Source organism: Pantherophis guttatus, chromosome 14, assembly GCF_059756535.1.
Source record: "Pantherophis guttatus breed Tessera chromosome 14, ASM5975653v1, whole genome shotgun sequence".
Lineage (NCBI taxonomy): Eukaryota > Metazoa > Chordata > Lepidosauria > Squamata > Colubridae > Pantherophis > Pantherophis guttatus.
In genome coordinates, this window is record NC_142076.1 from 4,813,193 (window position 1) to 4,840,332 (window position 27,140).

General features: G+C 44.2%; 1 protein-coding gene across 1 annotated transcript in view; it reads left to right on the plus strand.

Annotated features, from left to right (window-relative positions):
• Positions 1-15,801: 15,801 nt before the first annotated feature.
• Positions 15,802-27,140, plus strand: part of HS3ST6 (heparan sulfate-glucosamine 3-sulfotransferase 6) — a 98,901-nt gene continuing 87,562 nt past the window's right edge. The window contains exon 1 of the mRNA XM_060693066.2: positions 15,802-17,403. Within this exon, the coding sequence (XP_060549049.2) occupies positions 16,670-17,403 (734 nt within the window). The 5' untranslated portion in view covers positions 15,802-16,669. The remainder of the gene's footprint in view (positions 17,404-27,140) is intronic.

The window sequence follows — 27,140 nt, forward strand, 5'->3', positions numbered from 1 at the left end:
TGCTTCTTTCCTTCCTTTGCTTTCTCTCCCTCCCTTTTCTCCTTCCCTCCCTCCTTCCTTCCTTCCTTCCTTCCTTCCTTCCTTCCTTCCTTCCTTCCTTCCTTCCTTCCTTCCTTCCTTCCTTCCTTCCTTCCATGGTGCACAGTAGTTAGAATGCAATATTGCAGGCTAACTCTGCTCACTGCCAGGAGTTTGATCCTGACCGGCTCAATGTTGACTCAGCCTTCCATCCTTCCGAGGTGGGTAAAATGAGGACCCAGATTGTTGGGGGCAAATAGCTGACTCTTTAAACTGCTTAGAGAGGGCTGTAAAAGTACTATGAAGCAGTATAAGTCTAAGTGCTATTGCTATGGCTATGGCTACAATCCACAAAGGAGGGTTTTTGTTTTTTTTTCATTTTCTTCCGGTGAGACCAGTCTATCAGGGCAACCTGGTCTACCCAATTATGGGACGGAGCCTACTGCTTCCGCTTTCGCCTTTCAGCTCCAATCCAGGAGCCTTCACAGGCAGCCCCTTTCGCAACAAACTATTTTTGTGTTGAATTTCTGTTTTACCGACAAAAAAATAAATTTGACAAAGAAATAAATTCAACACAATTCCACAAAGGAATTAGTAGCAGAGGTGAATTTAGCAAAAGCCACAAGGAAATGTGTTCGATATTTTCTAGCTGACTTTTCATATATTCTGAACTTTCGTCAGGAAGAAAAAAAACCATATTAGAAATAGAGTATTGAATGTCACTTCCATTCTAACCATTCTAGGAGCTGTGGTGGCACAGTGGTTAGAATAGCAATAGCATTCTATACCGCATCACAATGCTTTTACAGCCGTCTCTAAGCTGTTTACAGAGTCAGCCTTTTGCCCCCAACAATCTGGGTCCTCATTTTACCCACCTTGGAAGGATGAAAGGCCAAGTCAACCTTGAGCCTGGTGAGATTCGATCTGCCAAATTGCAGGCAGCCGGCAGACAGCAGAAATAGCCTGCAGTACTGCACTCTAACCACTCTAACCACCGTGGCTCATACAATGCAATACCTCATGCAGGTAATTGTGCTAACTGCCAGCAGTTTGATCCTGACTGGCTGAAGGTTGATTCAGCCTTCCATCCTTCCCAAGGTCGGTAAAACGAGGACCCAGATTGTTGGGGGCAATACGCTGACTCTGCAAACCGCTTAGACAGGGCTGTAAAGCACTGTAAAGCGGTATATAAGTGCTATTGCTATGGCTCTTCCTTTCCTCCTCCCTCCCTCCCTCCCTCCCTTCCTTCTTTCCATTGTGGCACAGTGGTTTTAAAGTGCAATATTGCAGGCTGACTCTGCCCACAGCCAGGAGTTCAATCCTGACTGTCTCAAGGTTGACTCATCCTTCTATCCTTCCGAGGTCGGTAAAATGAGGACCCAGATTGTTGGGGAGGGGCATAGGCTGACTCTGTAAACCATTTAGAGAGGGCTGTAAAGCACCGTGAAGCAGCATATAAATCTAAATGCTATTGCGAGTGCTATTGCTAACTAGATGCAGTATTCCAAGGATAGTCTTTGCAAAGCAGTACTAGAACTTCACACGATCTCAATTCAAGAGAAAATTAACTGGAGGGTCACCAGGAGACAGAAATCTGAATCTGGGCAGCATGATTCAACTGCAGCATTTGTATTTCATAACATGTCTTTCATTTTGAAAAAAAAAAAGAATTGGAAAAAATCTACTCGGAGTTCTCCTAAATGAGATCCGTGGCAGTGATTTCCGATTAGCACTCCTGGATGCTGCTAGAGATCTTGACGAGTCTTTCGGTTGGAATTTGGCTTATCGGAGGAATCCATAAAATAATCTCCCTTGTGATCTTTCCAAAGCTTTGGGATTCCAGTTAAATTGAGAACCTGCAAGGAAGGTCTCTTCTGCAGAGCCAACTTCAGCAAATCCCAGATGCCTTTCAAGCTTCAGCTTGCCCACTGGAGGGAGCCGGTGGCTTCTCTCTCCTCAGAACTCAAAACCAAAAAGAAGCTCTGGAAATGCCCTAGGATGGATTGGCCAACACATGTTTCTTAATCTTGATGGCTGTTATTATAAATCATATTAATAACTTCTCTTACATTTTTTTTTTTTTGGATCCCGCATTCTTACCTGAAGTAGCTACTGGCATGTAAAGTCATGCAGTAAGAATCAGGAATATCAACCAAGCTGGAGCAAGCCAACTCAAGTCAATGGAGGAGAAAAAAGCAAGGCCCTTCAGTCTTCTAAGTGTCAGCTCTGAAGCTGGCCTGATTGAGGCCATCTTTGAGGCTTCAGGGTTGCCACAATGGAGATGAGGGTTAGGGAGGGGCGAATAGAGATAGCTGGTGGGAGGGTTCATAGCCAAAACAAAATGGTTTCCTCTGGGAACCAAGGACATACTCACAGGTGGCTGAAGAGAGGAGGAGTGAAGTTGCCAAGCAACCAGACAGCATGTTGATTGGACCATGTGACTGATACTTTTACTTTTAATTAGGTTAAACCACTGGAACCGTTAAGAGTCGATTTCCACCAGTTTGTGCCAATATGATGTATCCAATAAAACGGTTCTTTAAGGAATCTACCTGCCTTGGAGTTCAGTTTGCTATGGGTTAGGGGTGAAATGCTCCCGGTTCAGACCGGATCGCCCGATCTGGTAGCGATGGAGGCGGGTGATTCGGAGAACCGGTAGCAAAATTCTCTGCCCCCCCCATTCCCAGTTGAGCCGCACAATCATCAGAGGCTTTTTTTTACTTTTAAAAGCATTTTTTCTACAACCTCTTTGGCTGAAAAAATGCTTTTAAAAGTAAAAAAAAAAGCCTCTGATGATCGTGCGGCTCAGCTGGGATCGTCAAAGGCTTTTAAAAGAAAAAAAGCCTCTGCTGATCAGGCAACTCAGCTTGGATCGTCAGAGGCATTTAAAAGAAAAAAATCCCTTTTTTTCTTTTAAAAGCCTCTGACGATCCAAGCTGAGTTGCCTGATCGTCAGAGGCATTTAAAAGGAAAAAAGCCTCTGCCGATCAGGCAACTCAGCTGGGATTGTCAGAGCCTTTTGAAAGCATTTTTTACAACCTCTTCGCCCAAGTGGTTGTAGAAAAAATGGTTTTAAAAGTAAAAAAAAAAAAATTGGCCACACCCACCCAGTCACATTACCACCACCACCCCCCACCAAGCCACGTCCACAGAACCGGTAGTAACAAATTTTAGATTTCACCACTGCTATGGGTATATTACTTGGAACCCTTGACACTAAGATCCTCAGAACCAGAATTGTTGCCTTTATCAAAATCCTGGCAGCAGGGAAAGGAAGACTTTTCTGGCAAGGGTGGAGAGTCATGGAAGAAGCAAAAGAGCCAGATCTTGCAACATATTCTCTAAACAAGCAAATAATGGTTGGATTTGGCCTTCGTTATCTGGTTAGGCACTCTTTTGCTAACCTAAAGGTGCTTTTTCAAGAGGCAACTGGACTTCCTTTGTTTTTCCTTGAAGACGTTTCGCTTCTCATCTAAGAAGCTTCTTCAGTTCTGACTGAATGGTGGGGAATTCCACCATTCTTCAAGGAAAAGCAAAGTCCAGTTGCCTTTTGAAAAAAAAGCACCTTTGGGACAACCATGACTTGGATGACTGAGAATCTCCATAAACACTTTTGCTAGGTTTGATCATTGAAACTGTAGCCGATGTCAGCTGCCACCTCATGCTTGCTTGTGCTTTGCTACTATTCGGTGACAGACTGCCATGAACTCTGGGGAGGGGCAGGAATGTAAAGGGGAAAACGAAAGTAAGTGCTGTATTTCCTCGAGATGCTGCTTCAAGGTCACCCAGCATATCAGCTGCATACCAAAGTATGCGTGGACTTATGAAAACATCTTGCCTGAAGCTCATTGGCTGACCAGGGATGGGAAATGGGAGATAAATGTCAATGGAGATTTTCAGTCATCCAGGTCATGGTTGTCCCGAAGGACTCTTTTTTCAAGTGGCAACTGGACTTTCTGGTTTTTCTTTGAAGGCGTCTCGCTTCTCATCCAAGAAGTTTCTTCAGCCCCTGACTGGATGGTGGGGAATGGAAGGATTTATATTCCTTGCAGACAGCTGGTCATTTGCATCCATTTTGAGGGTCGTTGAAGCACTGGGATGTTTATGACCTGGATGACTGAGCATCTGTACATGTTTTTAGCTGTACAATTTGGGATGAGCACCCTTCAAATGGTGTGGGAGTAGTCCTTACAGACAGCTGGTCATTTGCATTCTTTTAGAAAGCTGTTGAGGCCACTTGAAATGCAGACTACAGGAAACATTAGCACTACACAGATGACCCTGAAGTCACAGATAAACATCCAAGTGCTTCAAGGACTCTCAAAAAGGATGCAAATGACCAGCTGGTGAGAACATATACTTGAAAAAGTACCACGGGATAGTAATATAGAAGATAAATAATTGGAGAAGATCATAAAGTATCAAGATCTGAAAATCAACCCTGACATATTATGGCATAAACCATCCACGGTGATTCCAGGAGTTATCCACATACTGGGTGCCATGCCAAAAAATCTTGGATGATGCTTAGAAAATCTGTGCAGTGGCAAAAATTTCCATCTGTCAATTACAAAAAGACACATGCTTGGATCCACACATATATTACATTGATACATTAAAACTTCCTGAGTTCTTGGGAAGAACTTGAGGCATGTGAAGGCTAAGAGTAGCTAAAGAACTGGCAGCTATGATTTCACATTGTTGTGTATTTACTAATGATAATCGGAACATCTTGCAATAATACCTTTAAATTTATTAAACAACAGCATCTGTCTATTCCAGGTTCTTTAAAAAGGTAAAGGTTCCCCTCGCACATATGTGCTAGCCATTCCCGACTCTAGGGGGCGGTGCTCATCTCCGTTTCAAAGCCGAAGAGCCAGCGGTGTCCGAAGATGTCTCCATGGTCATGTGGCTGTCATGACTCAATGCCAAAGGTGCACGAACGCTGTTCCGTGGTCCCTATTTTTCTACTTGCATTTTTTACCTGCTTTCGAACTGCTAGGTTGGCAGAAGCTGGGAGAAGTCACAGGAGCTCACCTAGTGCGTTATGCGGCACTAGGGATTCAAACCGCTGAACTGCCAACCTTTCAACTGACAAGCTCAAGATTCTTTAGAAGGACTCTATCATCATCATTTATCATCATCATCATCATCATCACCATCACCAACATTTTAGCCAGTGTCTATCCTCTGCAGGATCCAACCCATGCGGTCCTGAGCTTCCTTTTGTCAATTGGACCCGCAATACTTGCTGATGTTGTTGATCCATCTTGTTTTAGGTCTCTTTTGTGGACACTTTTTATCAAGTGGGATCCATTCTACGACCACCTTGATCCACCTGCCGTCAATTCTTGCCAGGCGACCAGCCCATTTCCATTCTTTTACTCTCTTGACAATATTGTATGCTTTCGTTGGTTCTCTAATCCACATACTGATCTTTTCTATCTTGTCTTGTGATGCCGGGCATGGATCTTTCCATGGCTCTTTGCAAAGGTGAAGACCTCTATATTTGGACAAAAATGCCAAATCCCATCTAAACGTCTGGTTGACTGAGGGATCTACCATAATAATTGTTATAATAATAGTAATACAAAAAGTCTGGATAGTGGATGTGGCAGTGCCTGGAAACAGCAGAATAGAAGAGAGAGAACTGGGGAAGATAACAAAAGACAAAGACCTACAAATAGAAATAGAACGAATGTGGCAAAAGCAAATAAAGGTAATAGTACCATATTTTTCAGAGTATAAAACGCACCTTAGTTTTTGGGGAAGAAAATAAGAAAAAAGCTGATTGGCAGGTGGATTGGCCTCCCAGAATACCCCCAATCAGCTGTTCCCAGAGGTGAATTTTAGCAACAGGTTCCTTGGTTGTGAGTTCTGTGCCTTGCCTTTATTTTCTGCCTATGAAACTTCTGAAATTCTGTTTCAGAAAAAAACTTTTTTTCCTGCCTCTGAAAGCCTCCAAAACAGAGCTTCAGAAAAAAAGCCTCTGAAGCTCTGTTTGGGGGCTTCTTTTCTGAAGCTTCTTTTCTGATGCTTTTTTCAGCCTCTGAAACCTCCGTTTGAGAAGCTGGGTGGGGCTACATTCGGAGTATAAGACGCACCCAGATTTTCACCCTCTTTTTTGGGGGAAAAGGATGCATCTTATACTCCAAAAAATATGGTAATTACCTTGGGTGCAATCCCAAAACAACTGGAGCACCATTTGAACATCATTGGCATTGACCCCCAGGGCCTTCTCTGTGGGGGCTCCCACCCTCTGGAATCAACTGCGCCCAGAGATAAGGAGAATCCAAGACCTTCGTGCCTTCCGCCGTTCCCTTAAAACTTTCCTTTTTCAACAAGCCGGGCTGGCCTAACAAATCCTTTTAAATGATTTTAAATGATTTTAAATTCGTTTGTCTTTTTAAATTTTGGGCCAAATTGAGATATTTCCTTTTAATCTGTTCTTAATCTATGTATTATGTATTTAATGTGTTTTTATGTATTTATGTGTTTTTACTTGGCTGTACACCGCCCTGAGTCCCTAGGGAGAAAGGTGGTATATAAATTTGAAGTAAAATAAAAAATAAAATTTTTTTGACAAATTCAGCCTCAGTCAATTGCTGAAAGCAGCATTACTCGGAACAGCTTACATCTTGCGACGATATTTCTAACAACTCAAAACATCCACATCTGCCTGTCCCAGGTCCTTGGAAAGGACTTGATAGGTGGACAAAAATGCCAAATCCAGTCTGAACATCTGGCTGTGTAAATAAATAAAATAATAATATTTATTAGAGCCAGTGTGATGTTGTGGTAAAGATGCTGGCCTAGAAACTAGGAAACAGTAACTTCTAGTCCAGTGATGACAAACCTATGTCATAGGTGCCAAAGGTGACGTGCCGTAACATTTTGGTTGACACACCAGTGTTCACCGACATCCGACAAGAACTATTCTGGGAAGCAAGCCCTGTTCTCATGTGGCTTTTGAAGGCTGCAGAGCAGTGATGGGTTTCAAAAATTTTCGCTACTAGTTCGGTGGGCATATCCCTTCGCCAGTCACCCCCATTTCCCCTCCTTTAGCTGCCCCCGCCCTAGCCCCACTTCCTCCCCCACTACCATCTCTTTGTTCTGCTTACCTGCCACGGCGGCTGGTCCAGAGTCTGGAAGGCAAGCTGACTGGAGTTTTCAGCAGCCCCCAACCAGCCGCTGCTGCTGGAAAGCGGCTGGCAAAGAAGCCACCCAGGCCACCGAGAAGTACCAGAGGTTGCGAAAAAAGCTGCTGCCATCACTGTCATGTTCTTCGCGCATGCACATCCTATTGGACTTGCAAGGTAAAGGGATCCGTGTGCGCGAAGAACATGGCAATGACGAACGGTGGGCGGGGCAAGTGCACTGCGACCAGGGGACCAGTTCGGGGGCGTGGCCAGCCAGCCATCACTACCAGTTCGGCGACCTTGGCCAAATTTTCGCCAACGGTTCGTGCGAACCGGTGTGAACTGGCTGAATACCACCTCTGTTGCAGAGGCTGTAGAAAAGTTAACTGAAGCTGCTTCAAGAACGAAGGTCTTATGCGAACTGGAGCAACCTCATGGAGGCCACAGGGACCTGTCAATGGAAAAAGAACAGTACTTGAAGGTAGGTGGCATTCCCTCTCTTTCAGTCCAACTCACCTCACTGGTGTTGTGGGGAAAAGAGGATGAGGAAGGAGTATTAGGTGTGCTCATAATAGAACCTAGAATAATAGAGTTGGAAGGGAATTTGGAGGTCTTCTTGCTCGAGCAAAAACCCCCTGCTCGACCAGAAGATCCTCTACCATCCCAGACAAGTGGCTATCCAGTTTCTTCTTAAAGCCTCCAGTGATGGATCACCCACAACTTCTGAAGGCGAGCTGTCCCACTGGTTAATTGTCCTCACCGTTAGGAAGTTTCTCCTTTGTTCTAGGCTGCTTCTCTCCTTGCTTAAGTTTCCATCCATTGCTTCTCATCTGGCCTTTTGCTGCTTTGAAAAACGGTCTGATCACCTCATCTTTGTAGGAGCCCCTCAAATAATAGAATACTGCTATCATGTCCTAGTCCTTCTTTTCACTAGTCTAGATATACCCAATTCATGTAACCATTATTACCTTGAGTCGTACATGGGAAAAAATGGTATAAAATAAATAAATAATATGCTTCCTTATGTTTCCACATAAGGATGATTGATTGATTGATTGATGTCCATCTCATTACAAGTCGATTCTGGGCAGCTCACAAGCTTTTTTTTTCTTTGGCAAACAGGATGGAAGCGACTTTATCAATCTTCTTCCAAGATGTTCCTAGAGTAATCTAGCCAGACATTTAGTCTGGAGTTTTCTAGTGCTCTCCCATCCAAGTACTCACAAGGGCTGGCTCTATAAAACTTTTTAGATAGATGCTACCTCCTGCTAATCTATGTTAAAGCAGTTTTCGCCGTTTTGTGGTTGAGCAATTATCCAAGCCTGTAATATCAAACTGGCTAGCATACCAAGCTGACATACCAGCAATGAAATCCTCCATGGGTTGCCACCAGTTTGAGCAGTGCGTGCTAGACGCATGCTGTGCGCAAACTGTGTGCGTGCATGTGCAGTATGAGCCAAATGTGCACTGTGCACACATGTGCAGTGATAGCCAAACATGCACTGTGCATGCATGTGTAGTGCGCACCAAATGTGCACTGGGTATGCATGTGCAGTGTGAACCGAATGTGCATTGCACACACATGCACAGTGTGCACCAAACATGCACTGTGTTCTGCCCCAGCTCTGGATCCCAAGGAGTGTGACACACACAAAGCTCCAAAAACTCCGTTTAATACAAACAGACCCCTTCCAAAATGCAGGCTTCCAGTGCAAATGTCCTTATCAGCTTGCTGTGAATTATAGAGAATAAACAAAGTCCGACAAGGGTTGGCAACCAGCCCAGAAACCAAGATATAACAAGAAACTCACTCTCAAAATGCTCTGCGTAGTAATTAAATGTTGTTTCCGGCAGAGTGTGCTATCTGTGAGTGAACTTAAATAGGCTAAGGGAGTGGCCAATTAGCCCCAAGCCTTACTCTCAAGGAGACATTCTCCTGAGTAGCCACTCCTGCCTTTTGGCAGCCCTGCATGCTCGAGCAATAAGAGGCTCCTCCACTTCACTCTCTCCACTTGAAGGAGCCTCTGGAGGTTCTGAAGGCCCTGGCTGAGTCTCTGCCTCTGGCACCACATCCTCTTCAGCCTCCTCGCTGTCTGACTCGAGCGCCGGCTGCACAGGCTGCTGGCGCGACACCACACCAGCCTCCTCGTTGTCGGGATCAGCCACAATCCATGCAGGTAGCTGGCAGACCACAACACACTGTGTGCGTGCACAGTGTGCACCAAATGTGCACTGCACATGCATGTGCAGTGCGCACCAAACATGCACTGCGTGCATGCACGCATAGTGCTCACAATACACACTCTTCATGAGGAAAAAGAGAAGCCTTGGTGGCGCAGCGGACTAAAGTGCTGTTAAGTAGCACTTAGCTGCCAGCTACCTGCAATTATTGCGAGTTCAAATCTCACCAGGCTCAAGGTTGACTCAGCCTTCCATCCTTCTGAAGTAGGTAAAATGAGGACCCGGATTGTGGGGGCAATAAGTTGTCTTTGTATAAAAAAGAACACCGCTTAGGGGGGGCCGAAAGCCCTACTAAGCAGGTATATACAAAAGTATGAAGGCTATTGCTTAACGCATTGTAAGCCACCCTGAGCCTCCAGAGAAGGGCGGCATATAAATCGAACCAATAAATAAATAAATAAATAAATAAATAAATAAATAAATAAATAAATAAATAAATAAATAAATAAATAAATAAATAGGATCCATTTGAAGATAAATAGAACAGCGAGGGGGGAACAGCTGTGCCACGCCATTTAGATTCCCTAGAAAGCAGGATTTCCTACTTTCTAGCGAATATAAATCACACGGCACAGCTGATTGTCAGAAATACCAGTTCGGACCAACTTGTAGCTTTTTTTTTACTACCGGTTCGCCGAATCGGTAGATTTTATCACTACCGGTTCGCTCGAACCGGTGCGAACCGGTAGGATTTCACTGTGACATACTATATATTTCTTGGGTATGATATTTTATTGGAGGGGCTTAGAATTTAGCTTGTAGGGGAGGCACCAAGTGACTCCCTGGGTGCTTTCAGTCAACGTGCTATCTCCATTCATTCTTATCCTTATTTTTTTTCTTAGCTTGCCCTATTTTATGGACACTCTTCAAAATGGTTTAATTCAGAAATCATGTTTAAGAGGGGTTTTTTGGAATATATAGCCACTATAGTCCCAAAGATGCTTTCTTTCAAAAGGCAACTTGTTTTGCTTGAAGACGTTTTGCTTCTCATCCAACAAGCTTCTTCAGTGCTGACTGAATGGTGGAGAATGGAAGGATTTACCGTATTTTTCGGAGTATAAGACACAGCTACCTTTTTTGGTGAGGAAAAGAAGAAAAAGAAATTTGCCTCTGCCTCTGAGCAATTTTGCCTCGTTGCAGCAAACAGCAAACAGCCTGCTTTACTTTCATTTTCGTTTTCAGCATAGCTTGATTAGCACAAGGGAGAAAAAAATCTGCTCCAGCAATTTACCTCTTTGCAGAAAGCAGCAGAGCCCTGCACAAAACAGCTGAGAGCAAATCAGCTGAGAGTCGGGAGGCCACTCCAATCAACTTGTGCTAATTAGTCTGTGCTGAAGCTGAAAGGAGCTATTTTTTCTTGCTGTTTGCTTGCAAGGAGGTAACTGCTGTGAGGCAGAGGCCAAAGGGTGGGGGCCAGTGGGTGGGCAGGGCTACATTCGGTGTATAAGACGCACCTAAATTTTCACCCCCTTTTGGGGGGGGAAAGGTGCATCTTATACTCTGAAAAATATGGTATGTTCCTTGCAGTCATATGAGCTAGTTCGTCCTCTCATGAGTGTTTGAGGTTTATAGAGGAATACTTTGCAAAGGGTTTTGTCCTGGTTTGCTAATTATTCTCCAACTAGGTGTAAAATTATTCCTGATAATCAAGATTTCTTGGCTGGGTTCTATGTTACAGCCCCCTGGATTTGCAAACTATGATTCATACTTCAGCACAACGTTTGAATGCAGCCAATTATGGCTTGCTTAACAAACTGCATTTAAAAAACATTATGGATTAACATGTTGTGTGAACCAGGACATCTTTCTAAACTTCATTTCTGTCTGATGAAGTTAAGAGAAAGAAACAACATATATCGATGTTCTTCGTGAACATGGGCACATAACAACTCACTTACATAAAAATCTGTAGTTCTTTAATTAAAATTGACAATTGCAAGTGTTAATTGCTTGGCATGTGGCTATCACCAAACTAATTGCTGTTTATTTATAACATGTTTCCCTTTTTTATTTTAAAAATCCAACAGAAAAGAAGTGAGTTTTCCCTGCAAATCCCTTCTCATGATAGAAATGTTGGCAAACAGTAATTAAGGCTTGCAAAATTACAGGGGAGAGGAAATTCAGTTGCAAAAATATTAATTGAATGTGTGCTGTCAAATATCATCTCCTCTCCTCCCACTCACTTAACCTACCACTTCCGTTCCCAAATACTGTTTGATCTTTCTTTAATTCCAGTCCGGGGTTGGGGACAGGAAAGTCATATATATATATATTGAAAAAAAACCTGGCAGAGACACATTTGCGCATTTGCCTTTGATTTGTATCCTGCCAGTATCTTGAAAGTTCAAGGGAGATTATAAATTACAAACATACAGTATATACCTCATCAAAACACCACATTTGTTTTGTTGCTTTTGCCATGGGAAAAAAAGAAGATCTCCCTTGGCTGATTCAAACTTTTGTATAACTTTTAAGTTTACTCACAGATGGTGTGTTTATTTTTGGCATGGTGACACTTTTATTCTTATAGTGTTACTTCCTCCTCCCCCCCCCTCTTCTTCTTCTTTTCGTCCTCCTCCTCCTTCTCTTCCTCTCATTTTTCCTTTTTTCTTTCTCCTCCTCCTGCCCTCCTCCTCCTCCTCCTCCTCCTCTTCCTTCTTCTTCTTCTTCTTCTTCTTCTTCTTCTTCTTCTTCTTCTTCTTCTTCTTCTTCTTCTTCTTCTTCTTCTTCTTCTTCTTCTTCTTCTTCTTCTCCTCCTCCTCCTCCTCCTCCTTCTGCTTCTTCTTCTCCTCCTTCTTTATCTCCTCCTCCTCCTCTTTCTCTTCCTCTCATTTCTCCTTTTTTTTTCTTTCTCCTTTCTCCTCCACTTTTCCCAGATGTCTCAGAAATGCAGAAATCAAACCCTTTATTCTGTTTTCTTCCAAGACTGTTGAAAGCATTGCTGTAGATTCTGAGATGTTGTAATACTTTTCTTTGTTACTATACCGTATTTCTGTGAAAAGTATTTGGTAAGACTTGGGTGAACCTTGGAGGGGAGGCGAGGTAGATGAAAAAGCTAAAAGCATCTGTTTCCATTTCATTTGTTTTTTTTTTCCTCGTTTTTCCATTCATTAATTGGTGTTGTGGCACCTTCAATTCTATGTCTTTTGATTGTCAGTTTGCTCCATTGACAGTTTTCCCATCAATTTTTCCTAAAGTAATGCATTTGTCTGCATTGTTTTGATAAATATGAATAGAATAGAATAGAATAGAATAGAATAGAATAGAATAGAATAGAATAGAATAGAATAGAATAGAATAGAATAGAATAGAATTCTTTATTGGCCAAGTGTGATTGGACACACAAGAAATTTGTCTTTGGTGCATACGCTCTCAGTGTACATAAAAGAAAAGATATGTTCATCAAGAATCATAAGGTATAACACTTAATGATAGTCATAGGCAGTGTTTCTCAACCTTGGTAGCTGGAAGATGGGTGGACTTCAACTCCCAGAATCCCCCAGCCAGCAGCGCTGGCTGGGGGATTCTGGGAGTTGAAGTCCACCCATCTTCCAGCTGCCAAGGTTGAGAAACACTTGTCATAGGGAACAAATAAGCAATCAGGAAACAATATCAATATAATTATATGCAGTCTTTTGCACAGACGTTGTTCCAATAAACTTGCTTTTTATAAAAAGAAGCAACCAACTCAGAGGACTGGGAAGTTCAGATAGTTGAGCGTTCAACTTTCAACTGTAATTGGCAAGTGAGTTTTGCTTCATATATTGATTAAAAACAGCAAAATTACCTCCGTCGCCATCAAATGAGAACCAGTAGCTGCTGCATCCTTACAGTGGACAAGTGAAGGGACAAGTGAAGGGACAAGTGAAAGTCACAGCAACTGAAAAATATCTTTCTTGTGCCCCTTTGTTGTCCGAGGAGAATCCAGGCACTGATTCTCCACCTCCAATCTGACTTCTTCTTGACAGATTCATAATATAACCTTACCCACAATGAACAACAGTATTTCCATTTATTCAATCCTGGGTTGTATACACATAGAATCAAGATCACATGAAGTATTAGCACCGCTTTATAAAACCCTAGTAAGACCACACCTGGAATACTGCAACCAATTTTGGTCATCACACTATAAAAAAGAAGTTGAGACTTTGGAAAAAGTTCAGAGAAGAGCAACTAAGATGATCAAAGGCCTGGAGGCTAAACCGTACGAAGAAGGGCTGCAGGTTTTGGGTTTGCTCTCACTATCAGAAAATTTCTCCCTATTTCCAGGTTGAACTTCTCCTTGTTCAGTTTCCATCCATGATTCCTTGTCTGGCCTTCGGGTGCTTTGGAAAATAGGTTGACCCCCTCCTCTCTGTGGCAGCCTCTCAAATGTTGGAAGACTGCTATCCTGTCTCCTCTGGTCCTTCTCTTCACTAGAGTAGCCATGCCCAGTTCCTGCAACCGTTCATTGTGTGTTTTAGCCTCCAGTCCCATAATCATCCTGGTTGCTCTTCTCTGCACTCTTTCTAGAGTGTCAACATCTTTTTTATAGTGTGGTGACCAAAACTGGATACAGTACTCTAGATGTGGTCTTACTAAGGCTTTACAGAGTGGTATTAGTACCTCCTTTGATCTTGATTGTATCCCTCTGTTAATGCAGCACAGGATTGCATTGGCTTTTTTGGCTGCTGCTGCACACTGCTGGCTCATATTTCATTGGTTGTCCACTAAGATGCCAAGATCCCTCTCACAGTTACTGCTATTAAGCCTGGTTTCACCCAGTCTATATGTGTACTTGTGGTTTTTCTTGCCTAAGTGTAAGACTTTACTTTTCTCTACATTGAATTTAATTGCTATTCCTTTCCTAGCCTCAGATCTACCAAACCCTGCCTGACTGGGCTCTCCGGGTTTTACCCTCCCCTCTTCCTCCTCCTCCCCCCAGGAAGTGTCCCAGGTTTGAGGGGCTTGCCTTTTAAATGTGGGGCTCACAACAGAGCAAATATTCCAGCTGCAGTTTGACTAGCAGGAAAGAAGCAATGGGACAATTATTTGGCTGAATTTGGCCTTATGCTACTCAAGAATAGAAGCTTTTTAGCAATTGCATCATAACACTCTCATTTCCAAAGTCTATAGGCCAAACTGCAATGACGTCATAATCTTCTCCCATCTTAATATCTGATGCAAGTGTATAAATTGAATGTTAATTCTTAAGAAACGCTTTGCGTGTCCGTGAATATTAACTTGTGTTCACTGACTGCAATGGGATTTTTTTTTCATCCGATAAGTATCTTCAGAATTATACTTTCAACGTGTATAACTATATACACACCCACCTCCTTTGTCTGCTTCTCACCTTCATTAACTTTGAAGCCGGCACAAGAATTGACGTTTTCTAGACAAGTGAAATTAGTTTTTTAAAAACAAATTAATTGTGAAGCAGGAAAGGGAGCAGCCACATAAGTGAGGGAATCACACCACAAAGAATATGAAGAAATCTATCAAAAGTAGCTCAGCACAACAGCAGGCCATAAGATTCTGGGACAGAGTCCTTAATTTGGTTTGGCTCTGCAACCCAACAAGACAGACACGGACTTCAGAGGATCATTAGAACTGCAGAAAAAACAATGGCTACCAACCTGCCTTCCATGGAGGACGTATACTGCATGAGTCAAAAAGAGAGCTGTGAAAATATCTACAGACCCTTCACATCCTGGACATAAACTGTTTCAACTCCTACCCTCAAAATGACGCTATAGAGCACTGCACACCAGAACAACTAGACACAAGAACAGTTTTTTCCCCGAACGCCATCACTCTGCTAAACAAATAATTCCCTCAACACTGTCAAACTATTTACTAAGTCTGCTCTATTATTAATCTTCTCATCGTTCCTATCACCCATCTCCTCCCACTTATGACTGTATGACTGCAACTTTGTTGCTTGTATCCTTATGATTTATATTGATATTGTTTCCTAGTATGATTTGATTGCTTATTTGTACCCTATAACATTAAGTGTTTATGATTCAAGAATCATATGGTCTTAGTGTACATAAAAGAAAAGATACATTTGTCAAGACAAATGTATCTTTTCTTTTATGTACACTGAGACCATATGCACCAAAGACAAATTCCTTGTGTGTCCAATCACGCTTGGCCAATAAAGAATTCTATTATCTATCTATCTATCTATCTATCTATCTATCTATCTATCTATCTATCTATCTATCTATCTATCTATCCATCCATCCATCCATCCATCCATCCATCCATCCATCCATCCATCATCTAGCTCAACCTCTGGGCTCCATTTGGGTCGTGCACATTATGCGAACTCCGCAATCGTGCTAAAAAAATAAATGGGGTCGAAGGTTTGCAAGTTGTGTGAAGAAGACAGTTGGTTTTCCTGGTTTTCTTTAGAAGAAAAGATACCTTTATGGATCAACGTCATTTTAAGGGCAGGTCAATTTTTCAACTCCGATCAGCGCCAAAGACGAGGAGATTTTTCCCCCTCTCGGGAGAGGCTGCGTGAACAAAAGCGGCGGCCGTCGAGGATCGAGCCGGGTGGTGGGAAGGGGCGCAGCGCACGTCCGCCGCCTTGCTGAGGATCGCTCGCGACCGCCCCCCCTTCCAAGGAGAAGCCCCCATCCCCGCATCCCGGGAGGTGGGAAGGGGCGCAGCGCACGTCCGCCGCCTTGGTGAGGATCGCTCGCGACCTCCCCCCCCTTCCAAGGAGAAGCCCCCTTCCCCGCATCCGGGGAGGTGGGAAGGGGCGCAGCGCACGTCCAACGCCTTGCAGGGGATCGCTCGCGACCGCCCCCCTCCCCAGGAGAAGCCCCCATCCCCGCATCCCGGGGTGTGGGAAGGGGCGCAGCGCACTGCCCGCCGCCTTTAGAGGATCGCTCGCGACCACCGCCCCCTTTCCCCAGGAGAAGCCCCCATCCTCGCATCCTGGGAGCGCACGGCCTTGGGCTGGAGACCCTCGAAGGAGAAGGAGGTTGCACCCGGCTGGGGGGCGGGGGGAGACTGAAACGAAGCCGGGCAACCCCGCTGCGCGTCTCCTCGGATGGCAGCCTCCTCTCCGCGCTGCTCCCCAAGGCATGTGCCCCGGGGTGGCGCCGGCGTGGGGAGGGGGGACTCTCTCTGCCTTCCCAGGGGAAGCTCCGTGGGAAAGCGGGGCGCCTGCCAGATGGCCAGCCGGAGCCGGCCCGGGACCCCGGCCGCGGGGGCAGGAAGGTGCGTCTCTCCAGCCCCGCCTCGCCGCGCCCCGCCCCGCCTGGTCTTGAATGCTGGGCTGGCGAGCGAAGAAGCAGAAGAAGCCGGTCGGGGCTCCCGCCTCCGCGCCGGGAGGGCAAGTGGGGGCGGCGCCGGAGGAAGGACCGGTCTTGGGGGGCAGCAGAGGCGCTGAAAGGCGCCCGGGGCACCAAGGACCGGAGCGCGGGGGGGAAGACACCTGGCCGGCTCGGCTGCCTAGGGAGCGGCGAGGGGACCTGCCCGGTCCGCGCCCTCCGGAGGAGCGATGCCCTCGCCTTGCCCGGGGGCGCCCACCGCCCATGGGATGTAGCCGCGGCGGGCCTCTGGGGGGGCTTCCGCGCGCCCCGCTCGCCCTGGCCATGCTGCTGCTCTGCACCTACTTCTTCTACTGCCTGACCGGCCCCTGCCAGCCCCTCCGACGCCCAGGCCCGCCCGGGTGGCACCCCCAAGCCCGCCCGGCCCCCCGGGCGCCTCTCTTCCCCCACAGCCCTCCCGAGCCCCCCGGGGAGGAAGAAGAGGAGGAGGAAGACGAAGCCGCCGCCGGCCCCGAGGAGGACCCCTCGCTCCCCGATGCTCCGGCCGGGGCTCTGCCCGTAGCCAGCGGCTTCGGCCAGAAGAAGTTCCCGCAGGCCATCATCGTCGGCGTGAAGAAGGGCGGGACTCGCGCACTGCTCGAGTTCCTGCGCGTCCACCCGGACGTGCGAGCCGTCGGGGCAGAGCCGCACTTCTTCGACCGCTGCTACGAGAAGGGGCTGCTCTGGTACAGGTAAGAGGGGGTCCGTCTCGGGGTTCAAGGAGGTGGCGCTCCACCTGCGCCGCTGCCCTCCGCCCGCGGCCCCGCTTGGATCCCTGCGCTGCGCTCGCTTGGAGCCCCTTCGCCCCTCCGCCCCGTCTCCATCGCAGCTGCTGGTTGGAAATAGATATCCCCCTCCCCCAAAATGTGCTTTTGTCTCCAAAGGCAACTGGGCTCTTTTTGGGGGGTATGTGTGTGTGTGTTTTGCTTGAAGACGTTTCGCTTCTCATCCAAGGAGCTCCTTCGGTTCTGATGGCAGGAAAATTAGTTTCCCATCCCCGAGCAGACTCGATCCCTCTCGAAGTAACAGTAACAGAGTTGGAAGGGACCTTGGAGGTCATCTAGTCCAACCCCCTTGCTCACGCAGTAGACCTATAGTAGGGATTCGAACCGCCGTACTTTCTGATCGACAAGCTCAGCGTCTTGAGCCACTGAGCCACCTAGGGAGCCCCCATCCCGGCCGGCCTTTCCCAACTTGCTTGGGATGGGATGAAAGTGGGAAATCCTCGAGAGGAGAGGAGAGGAGAGGAGAGGAGAGGAGAGGAGAGGAGAGGAGCGGGATGAAATTTGGGAGAAAGGTTGCGTGGTTAGTAAAAATGGATCCAATTAGCCAAGCCAGGAGGAAGATTCCTTCCTTCCACCCGATCCACCCGGTCCAAAGCCTAATTATTCACCCGGCCACCCCGCAGAGGGCTGGAGAGCCTGAGTGGCGCAGCAGACTAATGCTAGTGTTAAAGGTAGTATTTAGCTTCCAGGTGCCTGCAATTACTGCGAGTTCAATTCTCACCAGGCTCAAGGTTGACTCAGCCTTCCATCCTTTCTAAGGTGGGTAAATTGAGGACCCAGATTATGGGGGCAATAAGCTGACTTTGTATAAAATATACAAAAGTATGAAGGGTATTGCTTAACGCCTTGTAAGCCGCCCTGAGTCTCCAGAGAAGGGCGGCATATAAATAAATAAATAAATAAAAAAGAGCTGCCCAAGGCAGTCCTTTCCTGCTCTGCCTCCATTCCCGAGTCCATCCTGTTCCTCCTCGCATCCGCATCTTTTGCCCTTCGGGGTTTTCATTTATTTCCTTCGTGCCGCTGCCATATGCTCAATAAATAAACTAACTTTGTGCCGCTGCCTGCTCTGCTGAGAATAAACATTGCCCCAAATCATTTGAGCTGGAAACAGCCCCCCACTTCCACCCCCATCCCTTTCTCCATTGGAGTTGTCCCTCTGCTTTCCCCGGTTGCTTCCTTGGTCCTTCCTGGTGCTTCCCCCCCCTTCAGTAAAGTTTTGCTTTGAACAGGCACAAATCACTCGCGTGGGGAACTGCTGGCTTCTCTTTTGAAATTCAGCAGCCTTGCTACAACCTGAGAGGTTTTAATTATAATTATTCGGTGTATTTCTCTTCGCCAGTCCCTTCCCTTCCTTCCCTGTTAAGAGATCCTAAGGTTCTGATTTTTAAATGGCAAAGGCTGACAGCAGCCAGGAGTTTAAAAGTTTCTTTCAGGCTGGCTTCAGCCTTAGTTCAGACAATACTTTTTTTTTGCTAGACTCTGGAAGATGAGCCCAGCTCTGTTCCACAATGGATTGAAAAGCCTGGGCCCCAGTTCACGCTGCTTTTTTCCTGCCTTCCCCCTCTACTTTTTAATAATAGTTTCTATTATGGGAATTGGGTACGAAAGAAATTTTGACTTTCCAAGGGCTGAAAGCTTTTCTGCTTTTGAAGTCCATGGCGGCGTATCTGCTTTTGTGACTTCAAAGGGGGTCTAGATTTCACAAAGGCAAAAAGTGAACAAAAGCTGACCGGCTATAAAAAAAAAAAAACCTTGGAGAAAAAAAAATAAAATAAAAACCCAAATGATGAATTGAGGTTCAGGTATTTCCCCCTCTGTGTCTTGCTTTGTGGCCTCTGGTTCTGTCTGAGCCCCTTCTGTCCTTCTGCAGAAAGTTTCTGTTCTTATAGCCCCTTCCTCTCCCAGATACAACCTCACCGTGTTGAAAGTGAAGTCAGTTGATGCTCTGATCCCATTTTCAGCCTTCTACTCATCCTTATTTCTCCATCCTTTTTTTTCTTCTTCTTCTACATTTCTTCTCTTCTCTCGTGTGAATAATAATTTCCTGCAAATTTGGGTTCACTTCCACCATGTTACAATAGATACAAACTTAAGATAAACAGCTCCAAACTCGATTGCAGAAAATAGGACTTCAGCAACAGAGAAACCAACTCTGTGGTTTCTTCCCAAAACCCCCAAAACTTTAACCTTAGACTGTCTACTGTTGACTTCATCCCATTCCTAAGAGGTCTGTAAGTGCCTACCGTCCCTGCCCTAATATCCCCCTTTTATTCGTATCCATTTCATATATTAATAACCATGTTTATTCCTATATCTGTTACCTAATACGTACTTGACAAAATAAATAAATAAATAAAAATAAAATGTTGAAAGTGAAGTCAGGGGCGGTTGATGCTATGATCCCATTTCAGCCTTCTAGCTGTCCTTATTTTCTCATCCTTCCCCCCCGCCTTCATTTCTTCTCTCGTGTGAATAATAATTTCCTGCAAATTTGGGTTCTCCTGAATGCAATCTCAGAAGACAGCAGTGAGATTTGAAATCAGGGGTTTAAAGTAAACCTCTTGGGGGGTTCCTTCCCCTTTTGAGCAGCCCTCCAAAAAAAAAAAGGATCATTTCAGAGTCAGATCCTTGCAAATGTCTGGACAATAAACAGGCAGAACATTGTACGGTAGCGTTTATTAGCTAAATCAAAAGTGCTGCTTTTACGTGGGGTGGGGCAGGAATAAATACTGTATGGAAGAGAAAGTTTGCCTTCAATCTTTGGCTTCTTCCTGGTTGCCTTTTTGCAAGTTTCTTCCCCAATTAGCTATTTTTACAACTCATTGGATTCATGGTTTGTGAACCGGCTAGTAGTCATTCTTGATGTCATTCTTGATGTTCATATATATATATATATATATTAGCAAGGGGTGTGTGTGTGTGTGTGTGTGTGTGTGTGTGTGTGTGTATTTGCGATTTGCCATGCACGATGGTCTCAAGTCTATTGCAAACTCGATTTGAACAGAATGAAAAAAAACCTTCTTGGTTTTTTTGTTTTTGTTTTTTTTTTTGTATTGGTCTCAAGAGCCTCTCTTGAGGATTTGGGTTTTGTTTTGTCACTCCTGGGATCACGATGGATGGGCCTCCGAGCTCCTTGTGATGAATGCTTCTGAAAAATCAATAAAAGCATTTAGAGTTAAGGACCCAGGGATCCTTCATTTCAATCCATTTGATATGCATTATCCCTGGCGTAACAGCGGGATAAAATAGCTTCTGTTCCCCTGCCCCCACCCCCAAGACATTGTGCTACTTCTTAAGTTTGAGCAAAATATATAAACCAAAACAAAAAAAGGGGGAGGATGGGACGGTTGGAAGAATTGCAGAAGGCCTGCTCCTTTATGCAACCAGACCTTTGTGCATTCTTAATTGACTGGACAAAGAGTTTCTTGGAGAGCAGCACTGAAAAAGACCCAGGTCCTGTCTCATAATGGCACGAGAGCCTTTTTGGGGATGTTGCAATCCTCCTCTAGTTTCAGAATGGAGGGGAGGCATAGCCTTGTTTCACTGTTCGAATCCTGCTGCCAGAGCCCTCCGAAGCAGTTGATCCTATCAGATCCCATCCGATGCCTATCTGAGCAAAACGTTGGAACTGTTTGCAACTTTCTTGTTTCCCTTTTTAATTTTTTTTTTAAAGTTCAATGTAAATGTATGCAAATTGGCCTCTGCGTAAAATCACTTTTTGCAAAAAAAAAAAAAAAAAGAGGCTAATTTCCTGTTATGTGATCACAACTCTGGGGAGGCTCATTTCTGGAGGGGAGACAAGGACCAGGTCCCCACGATGAGGCTAAAATTGAAAAGTTTATGGCTTATTGTGTTACAGGAACACATCAGCTTCTAAGCGCATGCAATGATCGAGGTTGTTTCATAAATGAATATCCCAGTGTATTTGTTTGGTATTATAGGGCATGTGGGCACAATCATTGCATTTATTATTATCATTATTATTCTGGGATGTAAAATGCAGTGGAATGCATCCCCCGTGAAATCAAGATTGCAGTGCAGAAAAAAAATTATGTATATATGATAGGTTGGCATTCCCTGTATAGATTGAGTGCCCAAAATCTGGAGGCAGAATTATAGAAATTATTTGCAACATTGAAACTTTCTTCCTCTTTAAAATATTTGACCACCTAAACTTGCAAAACATGTTTCCTCTCCATTTCTTTGTACTACCAAGTATAAATCCACTCTTCTATTCTTATCAATGTGCAGATTAGGGGAAAGGTTTTGTCGATTGAAGATGATTTGCACCTGGATATAAATATCTATATTTTTTGGCGGGGGGTGTTTTTTAAAAATTATCTTCCAGGAGAATCTTTGAATAGCCATTTTCATAGTACTTCTAGTATTGAATATTATGGCACTGTGAGTACAGAAAATGTAGGATTAAAATTGATCAGAATCCCTATATGACTGTAGTGCAGTGAGAATTCATTCTGGGGGGTGAGATATTCTTTAAATATAAATGCACTCTGGGTGGCCTGAATTTGAAGGAGCCCAACCACAATATATGTGCCTAATAGTAAACGTTGTATCTTGACCAATCTCTACAGGTAGTCCTCGACTTAACAACAGCTGTTGAAACAGTATCGTTCAAGGTCACGACAACACTGAAAAAAGTGACTTATGACCATTTTTCACACTTATGACCGTTGCAGCATCCGCCATGGTCACGTGATTTACAAACTTGACAAACTGACTCATATTTATGACCCTTGCGTGTCCCAGGGTTATGTGATCCCCTTTTGTGACCTTCTCACGAGCAAAGCCAGAGTCACTTAACAACGATGTTGCTAACTTAACACCTGCAGTGATTCCCTTAACAAACGTTGCAAGAAAATGGGGCAAAACTCACTTAACCAAAGTCTCACTTAGCAACATAAATTTTGGGCTCCGTTGTGGTTGAGGACTACCTGTAGAAAGTTGGAAAAGGTAAAAGAGAAGAGGATGACCAGCCGCAAGGGGATGAACTCAATCGCGTGATGAGGTGGACATAGCCAGAATCCCGAAGGACCAGGTTGATAACAAAGCCTTCCGGAGAAGGTCCACAATTTGGTCAGTAAGAGTCAATGCCAACTGGATGATGGTACCTAATCAATCCATCTTGGTCATGTGATTAAATGGAGCTGATTTTTCTTAGCGGTGCCTTTCTTCTTATCTGGTAGAAAAAGTGAGGGTTTTAAAATGGCTTTTTAATTTCTGAGATTCTTGGGAATTTTACAATCACACAGACTTTTCAGGACTACCGTTCGCTTGTCCAGGAAAACTTAATGTCAGGGTTCCAAGTAATATACCGATAGCAAAACTTTGAGGCAGGTGTATTCCTCAAAGAATAGCTTTCTTGGATATACAGTACAGTATCATATTGGCACAGATCTGGTGAAAACCGACTCTGAAGGTTCCCGCAGTTTTCACCTAATTAAAAGTAAAAGTTTGTCATTTTCTCAAAACAGTCATATGGTCCAATCATGGTGCTTTCTGGTTGCCTGGTGACATCACTCCGCCTTCTTCTGACCAGGTGTGAGAATGTCCTTGGTTCCCAAGAGAAAGTATTTTATTTTGGCTACAAAATGCAGCTATCTCAGACCCCCCCTCCCTATCCCTCAGTTCCAGTGTTGCAACACTGAAGCATCCAAGATGGCTTCAGTCACGTGAGCTTCAGGGTTGACACTTATCGTTAATTATTTGTTAGCTTGTAACACTTTGTTTTATTATTTTACTTTATACTCTTTACTGTTTAATGTCATCTCTTGATGGGAAACTTTTATATTTTTTTTTGGAACCAATTTTTTTGTAGCCAATCTGTTTATTTTGAAGAAAATCCACTTTCATTAAGTCGGTTTGGTTGGTGAGTTCTAATCCTGCCTTAGGCATGAAAGCCAGTTGGGTGATTTTGGGCCAGATGCGCTCTCTCGGCCCAACCTATCACATAAGGTTGTTGTTGTGGGAAAAATAGGAGGAAGGAATATTACATATGTTTACCACCTTGAGTTATTTAAAGAAATAATAAAGGTGAGAGTATGTTAAATAATTAAGTAAAGAAGTGTCAAACGCCGGGAAAATCAGGAGATCCAGGCAGTTCAAATGTGTATAAAGATTCATTACAAGCTTCAGTTCTCTACAAGAATCTGACCAACTGGCCATTAAGGGAAATGAGCAGGAGATATGAAAGGCATTGAAGGTGCCTTGTGGGTGTACAGGGACTCGTGACTTATGACACATTTGACTCCTCCCTCGGGGCTTAGCCCGGTCTTCTTCTACAAGTAAATAAGTAGTTCCAATAAGAATAATGGAATATATCAAAATTAGCCATTAAGTACATGCCATTATCTTCAGTGGGATGTGCGGCCAATTGCTCATATTTTAACACAGTCATTCTAAGGGAATTTCATGTAGCTAGTCCATATGCTCTACTGCTATCCCTTTTTAAAAAAGAAATGGATGAGAGCAGTTGATTTTCATGGCACTAATCAAGTGTCTGCGGGAAGAGGTTGACTTAGTTTTGTTGGGTTTCTTAAAACACATCGTTTCTCAGTAAAGTCTGCTGTGTCTAAATTCTGAAAATTGTGATGGGGTGGAAAACTTAGTCCCTGGTAAATATTGTCTTAATGTTGGAGATCAGAAATGGTGTCTCTGATGGGTTCTTTTAAAAAATGTTTTGTTTTTTTTAAATATAAACATTCCATTTTCCATTCAACAGTTTGTCTTCTGGGTACAAGTATCTCTGTGCAATAGCCATCAAAATTTACAACAGTATTCATTACATTGGTATTAATTCTCTGATCTTACAGTAGTTATATTGAGCATAATAAATATGTTCCTTTTTCCCTCTTTACATATCTTCTGATAAGAATATAATAATAATATTAAACGTAATAATCCTAATAGTCATAATAATAACAATCATCATATTGTTTACATCTCTATCTTAACACATTTTCTACATTTCACTAATCTCATTCTTTTGTTTCTAACTTCCATTTTTATTCTCTATATATCGATAAAATAATTCCCATGACATATAATATGCAGTTTGTTCTTTCTCTATAATTGCGAGCGTTAATCTATTCATTTCTGCACATTCTAATATTTTCCTAATCACATTCTCATCAGTCGGGATCTCTTCATTTTTCCAGTTTTGTGCAAATACAATTCTAGCTGCAGTTGATACATGAATAATTAAATATGCATTCCCATTACTATAAGTTTCAGGTAAAATCCCCAACAAAAATATTTCTGGTTTTCAATCAGTGTACTGTTTTATCATCTTTTCCAGCCATGTATGTATTTTTGCCCAGTATTTTTTGCTTCTACACATCAGTGGTGGGTTCCTCCCAGTTCAGTCCGGCTGAGCCGGTAGCGGTGATGATATGACGTCACCGAACCGGTTCTCCCCCCCCCACTTTATTCTTACCTTTTATTTGGTCCCACCCCCAATCTATTGCTGCCTCCTGAGTCCCAGCTGATGACTAGAGGGAAAAAAACTGTTTAAACTCTTGCCACGAGGCTTCAAAGGGCCGTCCTACAGCTGATCAGTGTTAAAAGCAAACAAATGAGTTGGGTCGTAAGTGCGAGGACTGGTCGTAAGTGTGAGGACCTTCCAGAAATGACTCTGACCAGCTAGCCACGCCCACCTAGTCACATGACCTCCAAGCCACACCCACAAAATAAGCCATGCCCACAGAACTGGTAGTAAAAAAATTTAGAACCCCCCCTGCTACACATGTCCACCCCATATGATAATAAGACCCAGGTATCGGGTGGCATTTCCAACATTTAGCTGACTTATCTTTAAACATCTTTACCAACCTCGCTGGTGCAAAGTGCCATCTGTAAAACATCTTATACAAATTTTCTGTCTGTCACTCTGCTAAACAAATAATTTCTTCAACACTGTCAAACTAGTTATTAAGTCTGCATTGCTATTAATCTTCTCGTTGTTCCTATCACCCATCTCCTCCCACTTCTGACTGTATGACTGTAACTTTGTTGCTGGTATCCTTACGATTTATATTGACTGTTTCCCTATGACTATCATTAAGTGTTGTACCTTATGATTCTTGATGAATGTATCTTTTCTTTTATGTACACTGAGAGCGTACGCACCAAGACAAATTCCTTGTGTGTCCAATCACACTTGGCTAATAAAGAATTCTATTCTATTCTATTCTATTCTATTCTATTCTATTCTATTCTATTCTATTCTATTCTATTCTATTCTATTCTATGTGTTGCACCTCTATCCCACCTTCCATGAGCTATTCAGATGGAGTATGTGGTACGTTCTTTCAGTTTAGGCCCATCATAACTCTTAGGGTAAGCTAAGAAAAAGTCACCTTCCAAACTACACATAGATTTTGCCTTGGGTCTCTTCAATCTGGGCCCTTATCAGAATAACAGATTTGGAAAGGACCCTGGAGGTCTTCTAGTCCAATCCCTTGGAGCAGGAGACCCTCTACCATTCCAGATAGGTGGCTGTCCAGTCTCTTCTTGAAAGACTCCAGTGATGGAGCATCCACAACTTCTGAAGGCGAGCTTATCCACTGGTTAGTTGTTTTTACTGTTAGGAAATTTCTCCTCAGTTCTAGTTTACTTCTCTCCATTGTGATTCCAAACAGTACCATTATACTTTGAAACTCTGTGGGAACAAGTAGGGATGTCCATGCAACGGGTTAATAAAGCCAAGATGGCAGCCCATGATCACGTGATCAAAGCTTCTCCCTTTTTCAAGTACATCTCAGATGTGACATAGGTCAAGTAGATAAAAAGAAGCCGAATCATTTAGGTTCAACACATCGCTGGTATCCAGGCATTGCCTTAACAGGAAGTCATAATGCTTTATGAAGTGGGGTAATTCCATGTCATGTCAACATGAGCCATTTGGACCCGTTTCCCACAGAAAAGAAAACACCGGGAGCCTCAAAACCTGGGTGGGCGTGGCCAATTCGATGTCACTCACTTCCACCAGTCACATGACCCCCCCTCCCTAGTCACGCCTACCCAGCCGGTCATTAGGGTAGAGAACCATTTGTTAAAAAACACCAGGAACCACAAAATCCTTTTGACATATCTCTCTCTCCCCTCCCTCCCTCTCTCTCTCTGTATCTCTCTCTGTCTCTCTCTCCCTCTCTCTCTGTATCTCTCTCTGTCTCTCTCTCCCCCTCTCTCTGTATCTCTCTGTCTCTGCCCTGGCCACTTCTCCATCCCCCGCCGTCGCCCTTACCTTCTCAGGCCAGGCAAGGAGTGACTGGGAGGGGAGGGCCAGCCAGCAGTGGGATCACCTGACAGGGAGCCACAGCAGAGGGTCCAAAGAGCCGCATGTGGCTCCAGAGCCGCAGGTTGCTGACCCCTGAGTTAGGGTTACTACTCTATTCCAAGGCCCTGAAATTTCCTGGTTGTTCCTCAGGACCAACCCAGAGTAAATCCTGCTCGGCTTTAGAATTAGACAGATTTAACCAAGTGTTGTCATCTGATGAGAGACCCAGTCAAAGTCCTGGCAAGGTTTACCTCAGTCTAACTATGCTGAAGATTAAATGGTACACCTCCCCGTGGTTTTCAAGAGAAGAGTTAAACACCTGCTTGGTTCTCAGCCTTTAACTGCAGCT